The sequence below is a fragment of the Conger conger genome, chromosome 6, assembly GCF_963514075.1.
Source record: "Conger conger chromosome 6, fConCon1.1, whole genome shotgun sequence".
In the NCBI taxonomy this organism is placed as follows: Eukaryota; Metazoa; Chordata; class Actinopteri; order Anguilliformes; family Congridae; genus Conger; species Conger conger.
This window is the reverse complement of record NC_083765.1, coordinates 3,333,939-3,355,998: the sequence shown is the minus strand read 5'-3', so window position 1 is coordinate 3,355,998 and position 22,060 is coordinate 3,333,939. Positions and strand designations below refer to the sequence as shown.

Sequence of the window (22,060 nt, the reverse complement as noted above, 5' to 3'; positions counted from 1 at the left end):
ACATGCCAAAGTAAATGGGATAATGAAAGTAAAGGATAGAGAGTTTTTTTTGTTTTTTGTTTTTGGAGTGCGTAAAATAATATTGAGAGACTAGTGAACGGTGGGACAGGTTTGGGATACTTGGGAGGTCAGTAGGTGGCGGTATGCACCTCAACATTAGTATATCCGCCAATAAACTCAAGGACGAAGAAGATCCTCCCAACGCGAGAGTCCGCAGGACTGTTCCATACGCGTGTTGTGTGTAGTTAGTTTATAATTTGCAAGAAATGTCGTCTTGTGCTTCTTTTCAGGTTCAGGTGGCCGCCATCATGGAGGTTTTAGCGAAAACGGCGGTTGCAGAAATTACGAAATTAGTTGATGACGAGTCTGCTGCCTTACGATTGGCGATGTGCAGAAGCCAAAGAGAGAACGAAACGTTAAAAGATAAGTTACTGCTGATGGAGGGAGAGCTCAGGGCTGTGCGAGGATACGGAGAGGGAACGCCGGGCAGTTCTCTAGACCTCTCATTTGAAGTTCAGGTTTGCGACGAATTCAGAGAGGGACAAAGACGTGAGTTGCTCACCCTATTACATGAAAATGTGGTCGCACTTTGAAAAATATAATTTGTTGTCAATCGCAGCTGCAGTTGGAGGACAGCGCATTATTTCAGTTGTAGTTCTGATGTATTAGCCAAATGAAAAGGTGTTCACTTGTAGTTGACTAGTATTTGGTTTGGGGGAAAAAAGCGTTAAAATTCTAATAAACTAATAACTCCGTAATTTTATATCAAATAAATACATTTGCATGAACAGAACACTATGAATGCTTTTAAGGCATTATCCAGTATGACTCATGATGTTGTGACACTGTGTACCCCTGAGTAAAGGGTAAATAAAAACAAATTGAACAGAGACTTGCTAAAGTTTTACCTCAGTTTTGGGGTCCTTCAGAAGATTCTGTATGATGCCACTTCCTGTTTAAGGACTAATCAAAATAAAATGTTTTATGAATTTTCTCCAGATTGCCTGGATGACATTGATTAAAATTTCAGTGCTGGGACAGATAACTTTGAAGCCTAAAAATCTATTGAACGTGATCATATTTGTAATATTTTGATAGATAGTATAATTATGCCCAAGGGAGAGATTTTTTTGTTTGTTTTTTTAAACAATTTTTGTAGCATTTTTGCATTCAGCATGTTGGTGTGAGCAGCCATCCCGGATGACATTTTGCCAATCTGAAGTGTATGAGTTCCTTCAATTTCTAATGGTCACAATTTTTCATGTAATTAACCCATGGAGGATAGTATTGATTATTATGGAGAGAAAAAAAAAAAAACTTACGTTTATATCATGAATATTTCGGATTTCAAAATAGACACGTCTCGTCATTGACCCGTTTGCCTCCAACAGCTAAGGTTGCAGGGAAAGGAAGCGTTTCTGCCGCGGAGAGAGTCTTGGACGAGCGATCGAGCGCACATCTGACCAGAGACGACCAGAACCTCCCAGTGGAGAAGAGACGGGCAACAGCAGATGTCTTTGATATAAAGTATGAGGTAAATTCAATAGAATTGCATGAGTTTGTATTTATGTTTTGTGATTTCGGTGAGGACAAATGTGAAGTAATGTCAGGGTGGTTATTGCCCTCACTAAAATCACAGAGGGTAGTTGTCCTTGCCTTGCTGGTACGAACAAGAAAAACGAACAGCCAAGATGCAGTCTCTTTAATATTCTGTTGGCTATTAATTTTGGTATTTTAATTTATTTTGAATGAGTAGCTAACATGGTGGTTGGTCAGACACAGGTTTTTATACGCAATTTGCTCTAGAGGGCATTGGAGAAGCACAATTAAAGTATTAAATATGTCCATTCTTTAGTTTTTGGAGAAGTAAGCTAAATTTATCATGCTATTTTCAACCGGTTGAGAATGTTCTCCGCATAGTTCGTCACTCCCCGATGACTCATGACCCACAGTCTGCGTCGCTGGCCTCCAGGCAAGACAATCCAAATATTTGACTAACGTTAGGTTCATTTAAAGGGGCACTGTCACGCTTGTTTCAGTTGAGATTATTTGGATTAAATGCTTTCATTTTGTGTATGCCTTTTTAAAATCAGCATCAGTGTAGCCGTTTACTAAATATGGGGCAAAAATTCTAAGGGCTTGCATCTCCAGCCTGTGTTTCCCAGGAGGTAACGGGCGCTCGAACTCCACCCTTGAACGCAGGCCACCCATCCAGGCGGTCACATGACACTCCCAGTAAAATACGGTAACGTTAGCAAATATATCACGGAACCTAATTTGGCTAGCCTGAGCTGTAAGACGTACAGCTGACTTCGCCGAGTTAGAAGGAAGCGCTTTTCGATTTTGACGAAGAAATGCAATTTACAGTTTTGAACCGGAATTTACAGAGGAAGAATTACGTGAGCGAGAGAGACGAGGCAGCCGAACCCTGTGTGCGAACCCTTGCCTAACGTTACCGAGACAACAAGGAGTTTGCATCGCTTTACATCAAAGTATATTAACTTAGAACCCTTGCTACTTCCTGCAATACTTACCTACTTCTTCTGCAGCAATAGGAGGATTGATTGGGAGAAGTATCCACAGTAAAGATTTTGATACAGCTTGTTAGCTTGATATTTGCACTCCTGGACCCCTTGGTTGTGTATACTTCTTCCAATTAATCCTCCTGTTGCTGCATAAGAAGTTGTCTGTCAATCATAGCTAATTGACAGTTTCCATTACCACGCCCAGACAGTTTGGATGAACTTTTGTCATGGGAAATTTAGGCTTAGAAAATACACTTAAATGACCGAATAGTCTGCAAATTATAAAATGATTCGTTTTGTAGTTGGCTAAAGACAACTGTCCAAGTGTCTCACTTAAACACCATGTTGCTACTCCTTTAAAGCAATTTCAGTGTTTTGGTTTTGCATGCATTGCACTGGCGGCATTTAGTGCGCTAAAATGAATAGTAATGGAAGGAAATGCTGTTCTTTTTGCTTTGTTGTCTTTTGTAATGTAGCCTATATGATGTATAATATAGCAACTGTCTACCACACATACTACTTATATTCGTAGGTGACGTGCTCCTGAATGCGCACTTGATGGCAAAGTGGACACTACATATTTTCAGGAGCCAGTAGTTTTTGGCCGTGCCACCACTTTTAATGACTTTTAATGACTTTCTCGTGCAGTGTACCCAATTTACGTATATGAAATGGCAAGCAAGTAAGCTGCAAAATCGCATACTACCACACAATTTAGTCTGCCCAAATAGAATGTGAATGGTTTTAGGATGTCCGGAACCAATACCTGGACGTCATACAACTATAATTCACAGAATGTCGTATGTGAACACTTGGACACTATGCTAGTATCCCACAATACAATGTGATGGGTCTCAGCCCAAGCAACCAGGAGGGAAGTTCTGAATCTTCACACTTCCTGTTTGTCAGCCTGTAGATGGGGAGCAGGATTGGTCTGAATCTCTGCTGCTCAGTGAGGATAGGCTGGAAGAGGATCCAAAGAGCAGCCAATCACAGGCGGTACAGAAAATCAATGTGGAGAACACATGCGGTAATGGCCCATGGGGATTAATAATGATATATTTGTAATTAGTCATTACTGGTTAGTTGCGAAGGGCATCAAGTCAAGTTGTGACATATTGCCAATTAATTTTAGTTTTCTATGTTTTTTTCTGTATTTTTGTGCAGGCACTTCAGGGGCAGCTGCTGCGAATGATGGTGAAGGACCCCTCTGTAAGGAGGAGGAGCTGCACATGCAGCCCTGCCCTGCAGGAGACCCAGAAAAGGAGCTGCAAGCAGAACTCAAACAGGAGCCAGAGGAGCAGCCTCTCACCCCCACACTCCCCCTGCTGGAGTCCACAGACTTGGGGCTGGGGATTCAGGCTGTGTGGAGCGAGGCCAACAGCTCAGGAATGGTTTGGGAAAAACAGGGACATTGTGGGGGAATCGCTGAGCACGGACACGCCCAATTAGACTTCTCCCCTTGGAATGACAGAGGCTTGGAGAAGCACGAGGGGTCCATGTCACACCTCGAGCTGCAACAAAATGGCCGCTCCCTTGAGGAGAAGCGCATCCTTTGGCAGGCTGATGACATTTCGGCAGAGATGCCGTTCCCTCTGGGTTCTCCAGGACAGTGTGATGGAAGCGCCCCGTGTGAGGCGGGTTCTGACACGTCAGCAGAAGCAAAGAGTCCCTGCAGAACTGAGGGACAGGAGGAGGAGTTCATCTGCACACGCTGTGGGAAGACGTTCCCGGACGCTCTCGAACTGAAGACGCACGAGGAGCAGCACAGCGCGGGGAAACGGTTCAGCTGTTCAGAGTGCGGCAAGGGTTTCACTTCCTCCAGCGTCCTGGAGAAGCACGAGCAGGTTCACAGCAGGGTGAAACCGTTCAGCTGCTCTGTGTGCGGCAAGAGCTTCTCCCAGTCACACGTCCTCAAAGCGCACGAAAGCACTCACACAGGGCAGAAACTGCACATTTGCGCAGAGTGCGGGAAACATTTCCCCTACAAAGCCTGGCTTAAAGCCCACCAGCGTGTTCACACCAAAGAGAAACCGTTCACTTGTGAGCAGTGTGGAAGGTGCTTCTCCCTGAAGAGCAATCTTAAAATTCACCAGGTTACTCACACAGGAGAAAAATGCTTCAGCTGCACAGTGTGCAATAAGAGCTTTACTCAGCTGAGTAGTCTTTATTCTCACCAAAGGATCCACACGGGGGAGAAGCCGTTCACTTGTGAGCTGTGTGGAAAGTGCTTCTCTTGGAAGTGCCATCTTAAAATTCACCAGTTCACTCACGCAGGAAAGAAATGCTTCAGCTGCACAGTGTGCAATAAAAGCTTTACCTATCTCCGTGTTCTTCAGCAACATCAGAGAGTCCACACAGGGGAGAGACCCCACTGCTGCAACAAGTGTGGGAAGAGCTTCACCCAACTAGGCAGTCTTAAAACTCACCAAAAGGTCCACACCAAAGAGAAACCGTTCACTTGCGAACAGTGTGGAAAGTGTTTCTCCCAGAAGGGCAGTCTTAAAACTCACCAAGTTACTCACACAGGAGAGAAACCACACTGTTGCAACGAGTGTGGAAAGAGCTTTACCCAATTAGGAAACCTTAAAACCCACCAAAGGGTCCACACTGGAAGAAAACCGTTCAGTTGCACACTGTGCAGCAGGAGTTTCTCCCAGAATCGCACTCTTCAGAGACACGTACTTTCTCACAATCAGGACTCCAGACTAACAGGGTCCCAACGTCCCGGGGCAATAAATAATGTGTTTGGGAGGAACTGAAATCATTCCCAGGACTTCTTTTGTTTGGGGGGTGGGGGGTGGGCTAAATCTTTGTTACAATTTTCTGTCATCATCCTCAGAGCCAGTTGAGTGTCATCCCTTTGTATGCACTGGTTGAGCCACAAAAATATCTCCACTAAACCATTTCCCGAGCACTGGCCCCTGCTTGCACAAAAATCTAGCTCAGTGCAACTAGCTGTTTGTAGAGACTGCGTAACATAAAATGACCTTAACTAACGTTGGTTAAAAAAAATGAAAATCGATTAAAAACAGAAATAAGAAATGGCTAGCATTTATGTAGCGTGTACAATTGATGCTTCTCATTCACCCATTCACACACCAACGGTGATTGGCTGCCATGCAAGGCACCAACCAGCACGTTAGGAGCATTTCGGGGTTAGGTGTCTTGCTCAGGCGCACTTCAACACGGCCCAGGCGGGGGATCGAACCGGCGGCCCTCTGACTGCCAGACAACAGCTCTCACGACCTGAGCCAATGTCACCCCTACATAAGCAATCCGACATCGAACCGCAGCATTTGCTGGTTTAAAATAACACCACGCAGTTTGTCAAATTGGAAAGTGACTCATCGTAGCTCTGTAAAATACCAGCATAGCTTGTCTAATATTTTGCTAATTATAAACCTGATGGTTTTGTCATGGTATTGCGAACCCATGACTATACATTTATGAGTAGACTAGTGGCTATTTAGTGTACGTAAATTCTATTAGAAATGAAAATCAACCGGTCAGGAACAGACAAACCAAGTCAACAATTTGGTTCATTATGAACAAGGAAAAAAAAACAACTGGTGAACTAAATTGTCAAAAGACCTGGTAGACTGAGGAAGACCACTGTCGTGGATGACCGGAGAATACTCTCTATGGTGAAGAAAACCCTCTTGACAACGGCAACTGGTTGCAGGTGTAGATGTGTGGACGTCAGTATGTGTGGTGTCGTATGGATGTAAATGCCCTCCGATTAAAGCAGACGGCGTGCATTTCGGCTGCATTTCTCATTGTGTCTTCAACGTCAAAGGGCTAGAGTACAGATCCGAAATGTGTCGCTGTCCCATGATTTAGGTGCTCCCTGTATACAGTGCGGTCTGTAATTATTTGGACAGCGGTACAATTTCTGTTCTTTTGGCTCTGAACTCCACACATTGGATTTTAAATGAAACCATCAGTATGAGGTTAAGGTGCAGCCTGTCACCTTTAATTTGAGGGCATTTACATCCATAGTGGGTAGGAATAACATCCCTTTTCGTACATAGTCCGTCCATTTTAGGGGACCAGTAGTAATTAGATGTGTATTCAATCACTTCCGTTATTGCTGTCTCCTGAAGAGTGGTTCTGATCTGATCTGTCATACATGTTTTTGAGGGATTTTCTTTGTTATGCCGAGAATAGGGGCGGCCGGTAGCGTAGTGGTTAAGGTAAATGACTGGGAGACGCAAGGTCGGTGGTTCTAATCCACAATAAGCCACAATACAATCCGCAGAGTCATTGGGCCCTTGAGCAGGGCCCTTGAGCAAGGCCCTTCACCCTCCATTGCTCCAGGGGAGGATTGTCTCCTGCTTAGTCTATAATCAACTGTACGTCGCTCTGGATAAGAGCGTCTGCCAAATGCCAATAATGTAATGTCATTCTTCGGTCAGCTGTCTTCCTTAGCCTACCAGTCTCATTGCAATTGCTGAGCTCACTAGTGCTGTCTTATTCTAAACAATTGGTTCCTGTAAGCCTGTTGTTTGACCTCTTGTCTTATTTCTCAGCCTTGTTATGGCTTCCTTGACCTTCAGTGGCTCCCATCCGGTCCCTGTATAACCAAAGTGAGAGCTGTGTCTGCATCCTCGGCACAAAGTCAAGCACGTTTCCAGTGGGTGTGGGACTCTGCCAAGGTTGCCCCTTGTCACTGGTCCTGTTTGTGGTATTCATGGACAGGATCTCAAGGCACAGCCGAGAGTGTCCGGTTTGGTGACCTCAGAATTGCGTCTCTGCTTTTTGCGGACGACGTGGTTCTGCTGGCTTCATCGGACCGTGACCTTCAGCACGCATTGGAGCGGTTTGCAGCCGAGTGTGAAGCGGTCGGGATGAGAGTCAGCACCTCCAAGTCCGAGGCCATGGTTCTCTGCCGGAAAACGGTGGATAGCTCCCTCTGGGTTGGGAACGAGTCTTTGCCCCCAAGTGAAGGAGTTCAAGTATCTCGGGGTCTTGTTCACGAGTGAGGGTAGAAGGGAGCGTGAGATCGACCGGCGGATCGGTGCAGTGTCAGCACTTCATTATTCCTCAGCCTGGTTTCTCGTGGCTTTCAGTGGTTCAGCTCTGGTCCTCATGTTGGAAAACGACAGTAACGGGCTCCAAAGGCAATCCAAAGCTTACAATCAAGACTAGATACGGAAAGCTTTTTTATAGCTGCACTAAGCAAGCAATGTCCAGTAACTGTCCTATTACTTTTAGGCCGCTAAAATCAGGGAGGGGGGGGGGGGGGTCCAGATAATGGATGGATGGATGGATGGATGGACCTCTATTCTCCAGTTTGTATCCCATGCATGAATAATTGTTTCTTTTTTATTTTCACATCTACTACGTACAGTTGTGTTCAAAATAATAGCAGTGCGTTTAAAAACGTGAGTAAAGCTCAAAATCCTTATAATAGCTTTTATTTCGATGCATTGGGAACACTGCACATTATATCCTAAATCAAAACATGAAGAAAAATGTGTCAATTTTTTAATTACTTTACAGAAAATGAAGAAAAATGAATATTGGGCTGTTCAAAGGAATAGCAGTGTCTGCATCTTTCCTTACAAACTCAAATATTTACTGTATAAACTGAAAAATCTTCAGGATTTAGCATTCCTGTGAATCACTAAATTAATAACCACGGTTTCTGAGAACTGCTTCACATCTGTGTTGCATGGAATCAACCAACTTCTGGCACCTATGAACAGGTATTTCAGCCCAGGATGATTTGACAACATTCCACAGTTCCTCTGCATTTCTTGGTTTTGCCTCAGAAACAGCATTTTTGATGTCACCCCACACCCCAAGTTTTCAATCGGATTAAGGTCCGGGGATTGGGCTGGCCACTCCATAACTTTAATTTTGTTAGTCTGGAACCAAGATGCTGCTCGCTTACTGGTGTGTTTGGGGTCATTGTCTTGTTGAAACACCCATTTCAAGGGCATTTCCTCTTCGGCATAAGGCAGCATGACCTCTTCAAGTATTTTGATATAGGCAAACTGATCCATGATCCCTTGTATGCGATAAGTAGGCCCGACACCATAGTAAGAGAAACATCCCCATATCATGATGCTTGCACCACCATGCTTCACTGTCTTCAGAGTGTACTGTGGCTTGAATTCAGTGTTTGGTGGTCGTCTGACAAACTGCCTGCGTCCCTTGGACCCAAAAAGAACTATCTTACTTTCATCAGTCCACAAAATGTTTCTCCATTTCTCTTGAGGCCAGTTGATGTGTTCTTTGGCAAATTGTATCCTCTTCAGCACGTCTTTTTTTTTTTTTTAACAGTGGGACTTTGCGGGGGCTTCTTGCCGATTCTTCTTGCCTAATTGTCACAGTACTCACCGGTAACTTCAGATTGTCTTTGATCACCCTGGAGCTGATCATTGGCTGAGTCTGGCTATTCTTCGATCCATTCGAATGGTAGTCTTTCGTTTTCTTCCACGTCTCTCTGGTTTTGCTTTCCATTTTAAAGCATTGGAGATCATTTTAGCCGAGCAGCCTATTATTTTCTGCACTTCTTTATACGTTTTTCCCTCTCCAATCAACATTTTAATCAAAAGTACGCTGTTCTTTTGAACAATGTGTGGAACGACCCATTTTTCTCAGGTTTTCAGAGAGAAATGCATGCAAACATGTGCTGGCTTCATCCTTAAATAAGGGCCACCTGATTCACACCTGTTTTTTCACAGAATGAATGACCTCACTAATTGAACTCCACACTGCTATTATTTTGAACATGCCTCTTTCAATTAATTATTCAATTACAGACTCAGGAGCATGTGTATCATGAATGTTGGGTCTGTTGGTTTTCTATGACTCTGCTACACCTACTGGTAAATTATTTGCCATGTAGTAATATATTTTCTACCAAAAACAGTGATTGATCTGTTAAGTCATGTTGGACTGCTATTATTTTGAACACAACTGTATCTGGCAGTGCCATGAAGCCCTGGATCAAAACCTGTTTTAGCAAATGCTAAGGTGGGACAGACCTAGAATTCTCAACCTGAAGTTGGCTACCTGTTGAAAATAACACCTTTCAATTGAAATGTCCACCATCCATTTGCTGTAGTTTAGGTCCGATGCACCAAACATTTGGCTGAATCCAATGCATTCACTGCAGATGAAGGACACTGCTCGGAGTGCAATACAACAGTACTCTCTTACAAACCGAAGAGAAACTGGGTGGATGTCACTAGCGTAGGCTGTTTGTACGGGCTCAGTGGCTCAGTAGCTCAGTGGTCCCACTTCCACCCTCCTCCCGTCTGCCTCAGACACAGCTTTATCACTTCCCGAGACTTATTTGAGGCCACTGAAGAGTTTTATTTCTACTCTTGTCCAAAATAATTGACATTTTGCATCATGAGCTCAAAAATAAATGACATTTTGCATCATAAGCTATTCCTAAAATAAATGTTATCACATTGTACTGGCATACAGCTGTTCTGCAAACCGTCCTTGACAAAGCTAGCCCACCCCCACAACGCAAGACATCCTGCCCTGCAAGCTGTTGTTTTAACAGAGAGGAATCATAAAAGACGAATCATGCAAAACATGGCGTTATTCTATACTTTCCAATTTTCCTTTTAAGCATACACATTATTTTATTCAATTCAGGTTACATATGGGTCACAATACTCCTAGCACAAATTAGCAGTTAATCAGTTTGAAAATATATAGGCATACTCAATCATACTTTAACATTTGATTAATGGTGGTTTCTTGTGTTTCCACAAGCTCATCTGTAATAAATGACATAGGTTCATTGGACTACATATTCTACAGTTGACACTGTGGTTTCTTGCGTTTCCATAAGCTCATCTGCAATTAATGATATAGGTTCATTGGCTTGCATATTGATTACATGAGTTATATATTATAGGCTGCATACATATTGGTATACTTTTAGCATGAAGCTTTAAGAGTTTTGGAGGAACCAGCTTGCTCAACTCGAACGGTTTGATGTTTTAGTCTGATTTTGATCGATTGTCATAAAAAGGGCGAAGAACATCTTGTCCTACAACATCACAGGTGAGCATCGTCTGATGAAACAGATCCACAGTAAAATAACAATATACTTGAGTTTAACTTTCTTATTTATTTGCAAATGAACAACAGAAAGTGAGAGCTTTCCGGCTCTCTAATTTGAATCAGACACAGTAAAACTTACAGTTTTCAGTACTCTGACCCAGAAGGGGGGGCTTTACCATAACAAAAAGACAGGAAGCTGGCCACTAACATTCGTCAGTATTTTGTCTCCAGATAAACCCCTTGTTGAGCTTGCTGTTAGACCGGAATGTGCCAGCTACCGCCTTCGAGGAGAAGCAGAGACATTAATCTCACGGGCTGTCTTGTCTGCTGGGGTGTGAGAGACAGAGAGACTCCTAGTAAGCACTTAATTCAGAAAGTGGTTTAATTGTAATAAAAGATTTAAAATAAAAGGTCATTTTTAAATCACGTGATTGTCTTTATGTTAACACACAATTCCAATTCAGAAAATTGGCCTTACAGGTGCCATGGTCCAGCATGAGTCTTTGTGAAGTAAGACCGTTAGTGACCATGGACGCTGTGGGAGAGTTATATAGGATTTTAATCCACTGAATGAATGACTCTCCATTTTACATTTACATTTTAGTCATTTGGCAGACGCTTTTAATCCAAAGCGACTTACAAAGTGCATAGGTTCTTCCACAAGTCAAATCAATTTAATGTAGCAAATAAAAAGCTCCAGAAATCTTCTGAGGCCTATTAAGACAACTAACGTAACTTAAACTACATGTATGCAGGCACAGAACAAAGTACACAATCATGTGATAGCGTTATATCCAATAGGCCCCAGAAGTTGTGTTGTCATTCGTATTGCAAAGATCTATGGTTCGTTAGCATTTTCTGGCCTTCCGGATCCAAAAAAAAAATCAACGATCTATGGGAACATGAATGTTTTTTTGTTTTTTTTATCCTATAAAATTTGGATTTGGACATCTGGACGTATGTTTGTATATGAAAAAAGAATGCTTTTCATCCTATTTTTATAGTTAAAAAAAATCTGTTGTTAGCAACTCGTCGCAGAACAACATCACACACAGTGCCTGGCTGTATTTTCAGTTACCAAAAATAATAATTTATACTTTTTATAATTTATTATTATTTTTTACTTAAGGTTGTATATATATATATATATATATATATATATATATATATATATATATATATAGCTATACATGTATTTATTCTTGTATAGCTATACATACAATCCCCCCCCCCCAAATAATTTTTTTACATTTTTCCCTTTTTCTCCCAATTTGGCCAGTAGCTCAGTGGCCCTGGATCCTGTGACCCTGAGAGGGTCCCAATTAGACCGTTACTCCGAGGCGCTCCGGGGTGCTGCATGCGGCGATCCCACTAACCCTGCCAAGTTCCAATTATGCCGCTCCACGAGAGTCGGCCAAACTTGGCTTTTGGCAGGACTGGGAATCGAACCCCGGCAACAAACTGCAACCGCAAGTCCGCTGCAGCTTAGCCTGTTGCACCACCACGGCCCCCGACATGTATTTATTCTTGTCATGGTTGGCATTCTCTTTGGTTATTCAAAATTTTGTATCCTTATTGGTAAATGGTAAATGGCAGGCATTTATATAGCGCCTTTATCCAAAGCGCTGTACAATTGATGCTTCTTCATTCACCCATTCATACACATACACACACATTAAATTACGTTATTGGCATTTGGCAGACGCTCTTATCCAGAGCGACGTACAACAAAGTGCATACCCATAACCAGGGATAAGTTCGCTGAAAGACCCTAGAGGGAACTACAATTTCAATTGCACACACACACACCGACGGCGATTGGCTGCCATGCAAGGCCCCGACCAGCTCGTCAGGAGCATTTGGGGGCTGGGTGTCTTGCTCAGGGACACTTTGACACAGCCCGGGCGGGGGATCGAACCGGCAACCCTCCGACTGCCAGACGACTGCTCTTACTGCTTGAGCCATGTCGCCCCCCAGAGCCACCGTGGAGCCACTTATTCTCATAAATAACTATTGTACGTGTACCTAGATGCACCAATGGCGGTACACAATAAATAACAATACACATATTGGCAAAACAAATCAATCGGCATGAACTTTTTGTCACAAAGGCGTCCTGGGAATTTTGTCAGTTTGTCCCGAACATGGGAGGTTGGGACACTGTTGAGTCTGGAGCCCTGACTGTGAGTCTCTGAAGAATGTGAGCAGGGAGGAACTCCTGCTCGAACCTCCCCATGTGGATCCTTTGATGAGATTTAACCTCCCCGTGTGGATCCTTTGATGAGATTTAACCTCCCCATGCGGATCCTTTGATGAGATTTAACCTCCCCATGCGGATCCTTTGATGAGATTTAACCTCCCCATGTGGATCCTTTGATGAGATTTAACCTCCCCATGTGGATCCTTTGATGAGATTTAACCTCCCCATGCGGATCCTTTGATGAGATTTAAGATGACCTAGTCGTGCAAAGGTCTTTCCACACTCAGTAGGGTTTCTCCCGTGTGTGGACACCGGTGCTTTTTAAGATTGCTCTTCACGGAGAAGCACTTTCCACACTGCTCACAAGCAAACGGTTTCTCTCTGGTGTGGACCCTTTGGTGGTTTTTAAGATGACCAAGTCGGGCAAAGGTCTTCCCACACTCATTGCAGCAGTGCAGTTTCTCTCCAGTATGGACAGTCTGGTGAGTTTTAAGATGGGCCTTCTGGGTAAAGCACTTTCCACACTGCTCACAAGTGAACGGTTTCTCACCGGTGTGGACCCTTTGATGATATTTAAGACTGCTCTTCACCAAGAAGTACTTTCCACACTGCTCACAAGTGAACGGTTTCTCACCGGTGTGGATCCTTTGGTGAGTTTTAAGACTGCTCTTCAGCAAGAAGCACTTTCCACACTGCTCACAAGCAAACGGTTTCTCTCCTGTGTGGATCCTTTGATGACATTTAAGACTACCTCGTCGGGTAAAGCTCTTCCCACACTTGTTGCAGCAGTGGGGTTTCTCTCCTGTGTGGATTCTCTGATGTTGCTGAAGAACATGGAGATGGAAAAAGCTCTTATTGCACACTGTGCAGCTGAAGCATTTATCTCCTGTGTGAGTAACCTGGTGAGACTTAAGATTACCTAGTTGGGTAAAGCTCTTCCCACACTCGTTGCAGCAGTGGGGTTTCTCTCCTGTGTGGACTCTCTGATGTTGCTTAAGAATATGGAGATAGGCAAAGCTCTTATTACACACTGTGCAGCTGAAGCATTTCTCCCCTGTGTGAGTAACCTGGTGAGTTTTAAGATTGCTCTTCTTGGAGAAGCACTTTCCACACTGTTCACAAGTGAACGGTTTCTCACCGGTGTGGACCCTTTGGTGAGTTTTAAGACTGCTCTTCACCAAGAAGTAATTTCCACACTGCTCATAAGTGAACGGTTTCTCTCTGGTGTGAACACGCTGGTGGGATTTAAACCAAGCTTTGTTGGGGAAGCTTTTTCCACACTCTGTGCAAATGAACGGTTTCTGCCCTATGTGAGTGTGTTTGTGTGCTTTGAGGACGTGTGACTGGGAGAAACTCTTGCCGCACACAGAGCAGGTGAACGGTTTCACCCTGCTGTGAACCTGCTTGTGCTTCTCCAGGACGCTGGAGGAAGTGAAACCCTTGCCGCACTCTGAACAGCTGAACCGTTTCCCCGCGCTGTGCTGCTCCTCGTGTGTCTTCAGTTTGAGAGCGTCCGGGAACGTCTTCCCACAGCGTGTGCAGATTAACTCCTCCTCCTGTCCCTCAGTTCTGCAGGGACTCTTTGCTTCTGCTGACGTGTCAGAACTCGCCTCACACGGGGCGCTTCCATCACACTCTCCTGGAGAACCCAGAGGGAACGGCATCTCTGCCGAAATGTCAACAGCAAGTCCACCAATGCTCGTCTCCTCAAGAGGGCAGCCATTCTGTTTCTGCTCGAGGTGTGATGCTGAACCCTCGCCCTTCTCCGAGTGTGGCCTCTGAGAATCTGTGTAATGCGGAGGAGAGAAGTCGTCATTTAACCAGGCTTCTCCATGCTCCGAGCTTCCTCCACACTGTCCGTTTTGTTCCTGATCAACTCCCAAGCCATTGGCCACGCTCCACACAGCCTGGAGCTCCATCCCCCAGTCTGCAGACTCCAGCAGGGGGAGTGTGGGGGTGAGAGGCTGCTCCTCTGGCTCCTGTTTGAGTTCTGCTTGCAGCTCCTTTTCTGGGTCTCCTGCAGGGCAGAGTGGCATGTGCAGCTCCTCCTCCTTACAGAGGGGTCCTTCACCATCATTAGCAGCAGCTGCCCCTGAATTGCCTGCACAAAAATATAAATATTTTAATCTCAACTGCAGTTAATTGGTAATATGTCACAACTTTACTTGGCTTGATGTCCTTAGCAACTATAACCAGTAATGACTAATTACAAATATATCATCATTAATCCCCATGGGAAGCTACCACAGGTATTCTCACAGGTAGCAGCAGAGATTCAGACCAATCCTGCTCTAGTTGATCAAGAATGTATCAATACATTAAACCCTGTTTAAAAAGTGGAATAATCGTTTAGATTATAGGGGTGTTACACGTCTGCACAAAAAATTGGATAGTCTGACATTGTATAAACCAAACCCACGGAATATCAAGGCTGAATCTTTATAGAAGAGTTGAGTAAGAATGCAAGTGCAGAAGTATATTATTCCATAGCTAATGTTATTCGTAACACAATTTTATACACATTGAGCAAGTGTTTACTCTGTGGGAGAAAAATATAATGTAGTACAATGTATCCAGATATGTACAATTCATATAGTTAGAAAACTGCTTAAAAGAATGAATTGTGCTTGTGACAGATAACCAGCAAAAATGTAAGGGAGAGGTGAGTGCTCGGCCGCGGCTTCAGGAGATAAGGCAGAACACCCTCCCATCGTTGGGTGTGCTCAGGTGCTTGTTATGATAGAAAAGAATGAGGAGGAAGGGCATCCAAGGTCGGTTCCTCCTTAACCAGCCTAGGAGGAAAAACGGATGATAAATGTAAGCTTTGTAGTTACTGCAGCAGTGTGTTAATTGCGAAACAAATGTCATATGACTTAAGGAGCAGAGCCCAGGGGTACAACGCGTGATGGAAAAATACTGAAACAGTGTCTGAAGATGATTGGCTTTCACCGTAATGCATGCATGCGATAACTTAGGATGTGTAATGGTATAAGAATAGACACCCTGTCTGCTAAAATCTAGAGTGTTTTCTCACATTGGTGTGAGGCATTCTCCATGCTTTGTTATAGGGTTAATAAAGTTTGTATTATTGAAACTCTCCTTGCTGTGAAAGAACTGGGTTCTTTTAAATGGGAAAGGTTGCTAGCAAGACGTCCCTCCTTGGACTTTCCCCCACAGTAACTTGGCGTAGTCGGCAGGATCTCTAACTCGTTTCTGTCTCAGAAGGGGCTGAGTCTCACCAGTCCGAGACTGGAAAGGGATAATCCCTAAAACGAAGACCGCCTTCGGGAGGAGAAAGCAATACAGGATCTGAATACTGAGGAAGGAGAAAGACTGAGCGGCAAACCCACAGCAACGAGAACGAGACTTGGGCAGACTACACCGGGTGTAGGGCGTGCCTATGCGTCGGCGAACGCACCGGTCTGGGACCGGAGATCTCGTAAGGCCTTAAAGACTCATTTCAGGTTGGTACCTTTCTGTAATTGTTAAAATGGGGAATAGTTGCGGGAAGGAGCTAAATGTGGGCTGTGATAAATTTACAGGACTCCGAAGAATAATGTGGAACCAACACGGACCACCAGCCGTGGAAGGTTTAAAAATTTGGCAAGAACATGGGTTTCCTTTAAATGGCACATTTTCAACACAGAGGTTAGAGGATGTTAGAAAGAATATGGAAAGTTGTACTAAGAAAAGACCAGAGGCCGAGGAGGGTATTACGCCCGTGTTTGAAGAACTACTAAAAGGAGGAATTATTGTGCCGTGTACAGGTTCCCCATGTAACACGCCTATACTGCCAGTACGAAAGCCTGATGGAAGTTGGCGATTTGTACAAGATTTGAGGGCTGTAAATTCGGCTATAATTCCTAGAGCCCCTGTGGTGCCTAACCCCGCTACTATTATGTCCCAGATCCCGGGTGAAGCATGCTGGTTTACTGTGATCGATCTAGCAAATGCATTTTTCAGTATTCCTGTAGCTCAGGAATCGCAACCATGGTTTGCATTTACATTTTGAGGGAAACAATATACGTGGACTCGAATGCCACAGGGCTACGTTGAAAGCTCTGCTGTTTACTCTGCCGCACTAAGTGAATGTTGGGAAGGATTTTCACTTTTCCCCAAGGAAGCACATTGGTGCAATATGTTGATGATTTATTGGTCTGTTCAGAAACAGAACAAGATTGCACTGCAGACACTGTTGCGCTTCTCACATTCCTAGCAGAAACTGGGAATAAAGTGAAAAAGGCAAAATTACAATTGGTACAAGAAACAGTGCGATGTCTAGGTCATGACATTTCTAAAGACGGCCGTTCGTTGGGCTTAGAGAGAATCGAAGCGATTCTCAAAGTACCCAAACCACAGACTAAAACTCAGAAGATGTCTTTTTTTAGGCATGACAGGATACTGTAGATCCTGGATCATGGATTATGCGCAAAGAACGCAACTTTTGCAGGATATAATACATGGTAAAAAGTTAGGGTCACATGACCCCTTAGAATGGACTGAGGCGGCAGAAGCCGCATTTTTTGACCAAAAAGGGCAATTACAACTAGCCCCTACATTAGGAACACCAAATATGGACAAAGACTTTACTCTGACGGTACAAGAGAAGGGCGGATATATGTCCGCTGTCCTGCTCCAGGAGCATGGAGGTAAACAACGACCTGTCGGGTATTACTCGACGAGACTGGACTCAGTAATCCGGGGACTTCCCGCCTGCATGCGAGCAGTTGCAGCGGCTGCTGCGGCTGTAGAAGCCACCTGTGCTTTAGTGGCTTATCGACAGCTCACTGTCCTGGTTCCGCATGCTGTGGCAGAAATACTGCCGAAACAAAAAACCGCTCACCTTTCAGCTTCGCGCATGCTCCACTACCAACATGCATTAACAACCCTACCTAATGTTGTTGTGAAACGATGCACTGTTTTAAATCCCGCTACTCTTCTTCCCACAGAGGCAGACGGAGGAGCACATGACTGTGTATGACTGCGCACACACTGGGGACGACACCCCCGTGGCTAGAGGAAATGCAGCGGCCGATGCGGCTGCTAAGGCAGCAGCACACGCCCCTGTGAAAACGACCCTCCAAATGTTGAATGAACAAAAAGACCCACAGCTCACAATACAAGAGAGTCGGGAAATGGCTACCGCCACAGAGAAGGCAAAATGGAAAAACAAAGGGTCAAAGGTCGTTGGTCTGTGGGTGGGGAAAGCCTCAGGTAAACCTTTTCTACCCCAATGTTTGGCTCCATACTACCTGAAATTGACACATGGAAAGACCCATGTGTCAGAAGGAGGGATGGTGGCAGAAACTGAACAATATTGGGACCTCAGCACATGTGCATTCAAAAGTCACTCACAAAATGTTTGTTCCAGATGCATCGTGTGTGCAACACACAACGTCGGAGTAGCAGTAAAAACGGAACCAGGCACTCAACCACCAGCACAAGAGCTGTTTGAGTACTTACCGATGGATTTCATTGAACTAACCCCTTGCAGAGGCAAAAAATATTGTTTGGTGATCGTTGACATGTTTTCAAAATGTTTTTCCTTGCAGACATGGAGATGCAACAACGGTGGCAACGTATGGTGGAAATGGGCTAATCACACAGCGATGAAAGAAACTGAAGGGAGAGGGGACTGTGTGGTTTGCGCTGAACACACACCAGACCATTGGGTCATTCCGACACCCTACAACACTTCCACATGCGCAAGACGGCTGATGGAGCACCGAGAGACTTGTGAGGCAATGTGTGGGGTTGTAAACATAAATGATGAATGTGCAGCAGCAAACCAAACTGGTAGAAGAACTATATTGTTGAATATGACTAGAACAAAAAACTGTTTATGTGTACAAAATTGTTCTAGAGGGGCAGGGACCTGCCCGTATTTGTGTTTAATGATGCAAGGATCAAGACACTATAATGCTTCTGCCCACTGTACAAATGTGACCATGTGGCCCGAAACTAAGAGGGAAGGAAATATCACAAAATGGGGAGTGGGTGAATCTAAAATAGAATGTTACAAATGTACAAATGGGGAAGTAAATGTAGGGGGATTCCCAGCCAGCAACTGTAGCAAATGTGGAACGCAAGTGAATTGGAAAATACACAGTCAAGAAACGGGAGTGCACGACCTCCGCAGGGGGCTCTCCAGGGGACGGGGACACCGCTGGCCGACTTACGGTGGGCCTGCGGTCTCTCCCGACCCTTAACCCAGACATTGCCCACCAATTGGACTGGAACTTTCGCTCGGGTTATGAAGGTGCTTCGGGTGGATGTAGGTACCTTCCATGACCAGAGCGCTCGAAGTATGCGCCGAAGAGCGCATCAAGGCGACAGTAGAGTGTACTTAGATGCTATTGGCCAACCGAGGGGCATCCCATATGAACATAAGGCCATGGATGAGGTAAAAGCAGGCCTCGCATCTATATTTATATGGATACAACCTAATAAAAATGTAGAGTGGATAAATTATATATACTATAATCAACAGCGATTTATTAATTATACCGATGAGGCTTTGACCGCCCTGGGCGAACAATTGGATGCCCACAAGTAAAATGGCCTGGCAAAACCGCCAGTAAGGCGGATTGGCTATTAGCAGAAAAAGGAGGCGTATGTCAAATGTATGGAGACCAATGTTGCAAATACATCCCTAACAATACTAGCCTGGAAGGTTCCTTTACTGATGCTATGCTTAAAATTAAAAACCTACGAAAAAAACTTAGTGGGAACTCAGGAGTCAGTCCATGGGGGAATTGGTCATGGCTTCTAGATTCCTGGTACGGTGTTTTTGTTAAAATTGAAATGTTTGTTATATTGGCATTGGTGTTTTGTTGTCTGTCTGTTCTGGCTCCACGGTGGTGGAACGAACTCCCCGTTGAGGTCAGAACTGTAGAATCTCTCCCCACCTTCAAGCGCAAGCTGAAGACACATCTCTTCAAGCAGCACCTCTCCCCATCCCTCCCTACCTCCCTGTGAACCTTAATTGTTGTCTCTGACTTGCTTTGTGTATCGGTATTTTTAGTTGGCTAGGTAAGCAGTGTTTGGATAGTTAACTTTGGTCACTTTTGCTGTTTGTTTGTTTGTTTCTTTGTTCTCAAAAAAAAATAAAAAAAAATTTTTTTAAAAAGGGCCCTCGTCCTTATCTTTGTTGTACAGGTAGCAGTTGAAATTGTACTTCCCTCTAGGGTCTTTCAGCGAACTTATCCCTGGTTATGGGTATGCACTTTGTTGTACGTCGCTCTGGATAAGAGCATCTGCCAAATGCCAATAATGTAATGTAATGTTGTTGCTGTGTTCCACTCCTGCGGAAGGTTATAGGAAAATGGATAGGAAAATAGGAAAATAGGAAAATGACCACTCATCTGCTATGGCGGCAAGAATACCAGCCCCTGCAACAAACAGAGGAACAAGAGTGTCAAGAGCTGCGAGAGGTGTTCGAACAACTGCCCTACGACGCAGGAGCCAAGAGCGGATGAGCAAAGCAGACAAATGTTTTTTTTTTTGTTTTTTTTGTTTTTTTCTCTTTGAACATGTTATCATGTATATGATAAAAGGAAAATATAATGTAGTACAATGTGACCTATGATATATGTATCCAGATATGTACAATGCATATAGTTAGAAAACTGCTTAAAAGAATGAATTGTGCTTGTGACAGATAACCAGCAAAAAAGTAAGGGAGGGGTGAGTGCTCGGCCGCGGCTTCAGGAGATAAGGCAGAACACCCTCCCATCGTTGGGTGCGCTCAGGTGCTTGTTATGATAGAAAGGAATGAGGAGGAAGGGCATCCAAGGTCGGTTCCTCCTTAACCAGCCGAGGAGGAAAAACGGAGGATAAATGTAAGCTTTGTAGTTACTGCAGCAGTGTGTTAATTGCGAAACAAATGTCATATGACTTAAGGAGCAGAGCCCAGGGGTACAACGCGTGATGGAAAAATACTGAAACACTGTCTGAAGATGATTGGCTTTCACCGTAATGTATGCATGCGAAAACTTAGGATGTGTAATGGTATAAGGATAGACACCCTGTCTGCTAAAATCTAGAGTGTTTTTTCGCATTGGTGTGAGGCATACTCCGTGCTTTGTTATAGGGTTAATAAAGTTCGTATTATTGAAACTCTCCTTGTTGTGAAAGAACTGGGTTCTTTTAAACGGGAAAGGTTGCTTGCAAGACGTCCCTCCTTGGAATTTCCCCCACAGGGGGAATCGCACCCAAGGTCGGTTCCTCCTGCCCACAACTAAAAATATCTCCGAAACGAAAATAGATAAGCCAACCATTTGTATAAGCCAGATATGAAACATTTTATATGATACGTTCAAATGCGCCCTACGTACAAGGGCTTTTCTTTCCAAAGATGAAAAATCAGTTCGTGCCGTGACACGATTTCCATGGCGACACCTAGCGAACTTCAAATGGCTATACCGGAAAAACGAATGTAATTTGCAGGAATGTAATACTTTATCATTGTCGACGACTTCTACATTGGAATGGCAACTGAAATATTGCGCCGTGCTCCAACTAGTGCTAGGCTACCTCTCTGAAAATAAACAGCTACGATTGCAAACAGATTTTTAATGAAAAAATAATTTCCATGTAATAAGCTATGCAACTCACGTATTTGTGATTCTTTGAATTCGTCGCAAACCTGAACATCAAAAGAGATGTTGAGAGAATCGCCCGGCGTTCCCTCTCCGTATCCTCGCACAGCCCTGAGCTCTCCCTCCATCAGCAGTAACTTCGTTTTTAGCGCTTCGTTCTCTCTTTGGCTTCTCCACATCTCCAATCGCAAGGCAGCAGACCCGTCGTCGACTAGTTTAGTGATTTCTACTACTGCCGTTTTTGCCAAATACTCCATGATGGAGGCCACCTGCACCTGAAAAGAATTACAAGTCGACATTTCGTGCTAATTGCTTGGACTAACCATACACAACACGCGTAGGAAACAGTCCTGAGTAATCTCGCGTTGGGAGAGAATCTTCTTCTTCTTTGAGTTTATTGGCGGATCCGCCCCCTACTGAACCTCCCATATTCTACTTCCCAACCCGGGTATCTCTTCCAAATCGCATGATCATCCAACCTCTTTTACCCTTTCATATAACCCTTTCCTCTCTGAATAATATTTTGTGCACTGCACAGTTCTTATTGAACATTTTCTTTGACATGCATTCCTCATACATATCTGAAGTATGTTTAGGCATCAAAAATAAAGTTGAGGCATCAAAAATAAATCTTAATCTCAATAATATTACATCTTCTCCACTTCTCTTCTGCGCTTCCTTTCAGACTGCGTGACATT

The 22,060-nt window shown here is 44.1% G+C and overlaps 2 protein-coding genes across 2 annotated transcripts; one reads left to right on the top strand and one right to left on the bottom strand.

Moving 5' to 3' along the window:
* Window positions 1–203: 203 nt before the first annotated feature.
* Window positions 204–5,292, top strand: LOC133130141 (oocyte zinc finger protein XlCOF22-like). The gene is made up of 4 exons (XM_061244444.1): window positions 204–549; window positions 1,392–1,534; window positions 3,435–3,555; window positions 3,693–5,292. Exons 1-4 carry the CDS (start codon window positions 267–269, stop codon window positions 5,285–5,287), a joined length of 2,142 nt encoding a protein of 713 aa, XP_061100428.1. The 5' UTR covers window positions 204–266; the 3' UTR covers window positions 5,288–5,292.
* Window positions 5,293–11,792: 6,500 nt separating this feature from the next.
* Window positions 11,793–21,711, bottom strand: LOC133130142 (oocyte zinc finger protein XlCOF6-like). The gene is made up of 2 exons (XM_061244445.1): window positions 21,379–21,711; window positions 11,793–14,863 (listed from the first exon to the last, which is right to left on the bottom strand). The coding sequence occupies exons 1-2, from the start codon at window positions 21,659–21,661 to the stop codon at window positions 13,020–13,022; spliced, it is 2,127 nt and encodes a 708-aa protein (XP_061100429.1). The 5' UTR covers window positions 21,662–21,711; the 3' UTR covers window positions 11,793–13,019.
* Between the last annotated feature and the right edge of the window lie 349 nt (window positions 21,712–22,060).

What these genes read in the sequence shown, in the direction of transcription:
- LOC133130141 (XM_061244444.1), top strand. Translation starts at nt 267, where the DNA reads ATGTCGTCTTGTGCTTCTTTTCAGGTTCAGGTGGCCGCCATCATGGAG. An exon ending in TCTTTGATATAAAGTATGAG is followed by an intron (nt 1,535 to 3,434) that starts GTAAATTCAATA and finishes CCTGTTTGTCAG; the next exon opens with CCTGTAGATGGGGAGCAGGA. An exon ending in CAATGTGGAGAACACATGCG is followed by an intron (nt 3,556 to 3,692) that starts GTAATGGCCCAT and finishes ATTTTTGTGCAG; the next exon opens with GCACTTCAGGGGCAGCTGCT.
- LOC133130142 (XM_061244445.1), bottom strand. Translation starts at nt 21,661, where the DNA reads ATGTCGACTTGTAATTCTTTTCAGGTGCAGGTGGCCTCCATCATGGAG. An exon ending in ATTCAAAGAATCACAAATAC is followed by an intron (nt 14,864 to 21,378) that starts GTGAGTTGCATA and finishes ATTTTTGTGCAG; the next exon opens with GCAATTCAGGGGCAGCTGCT.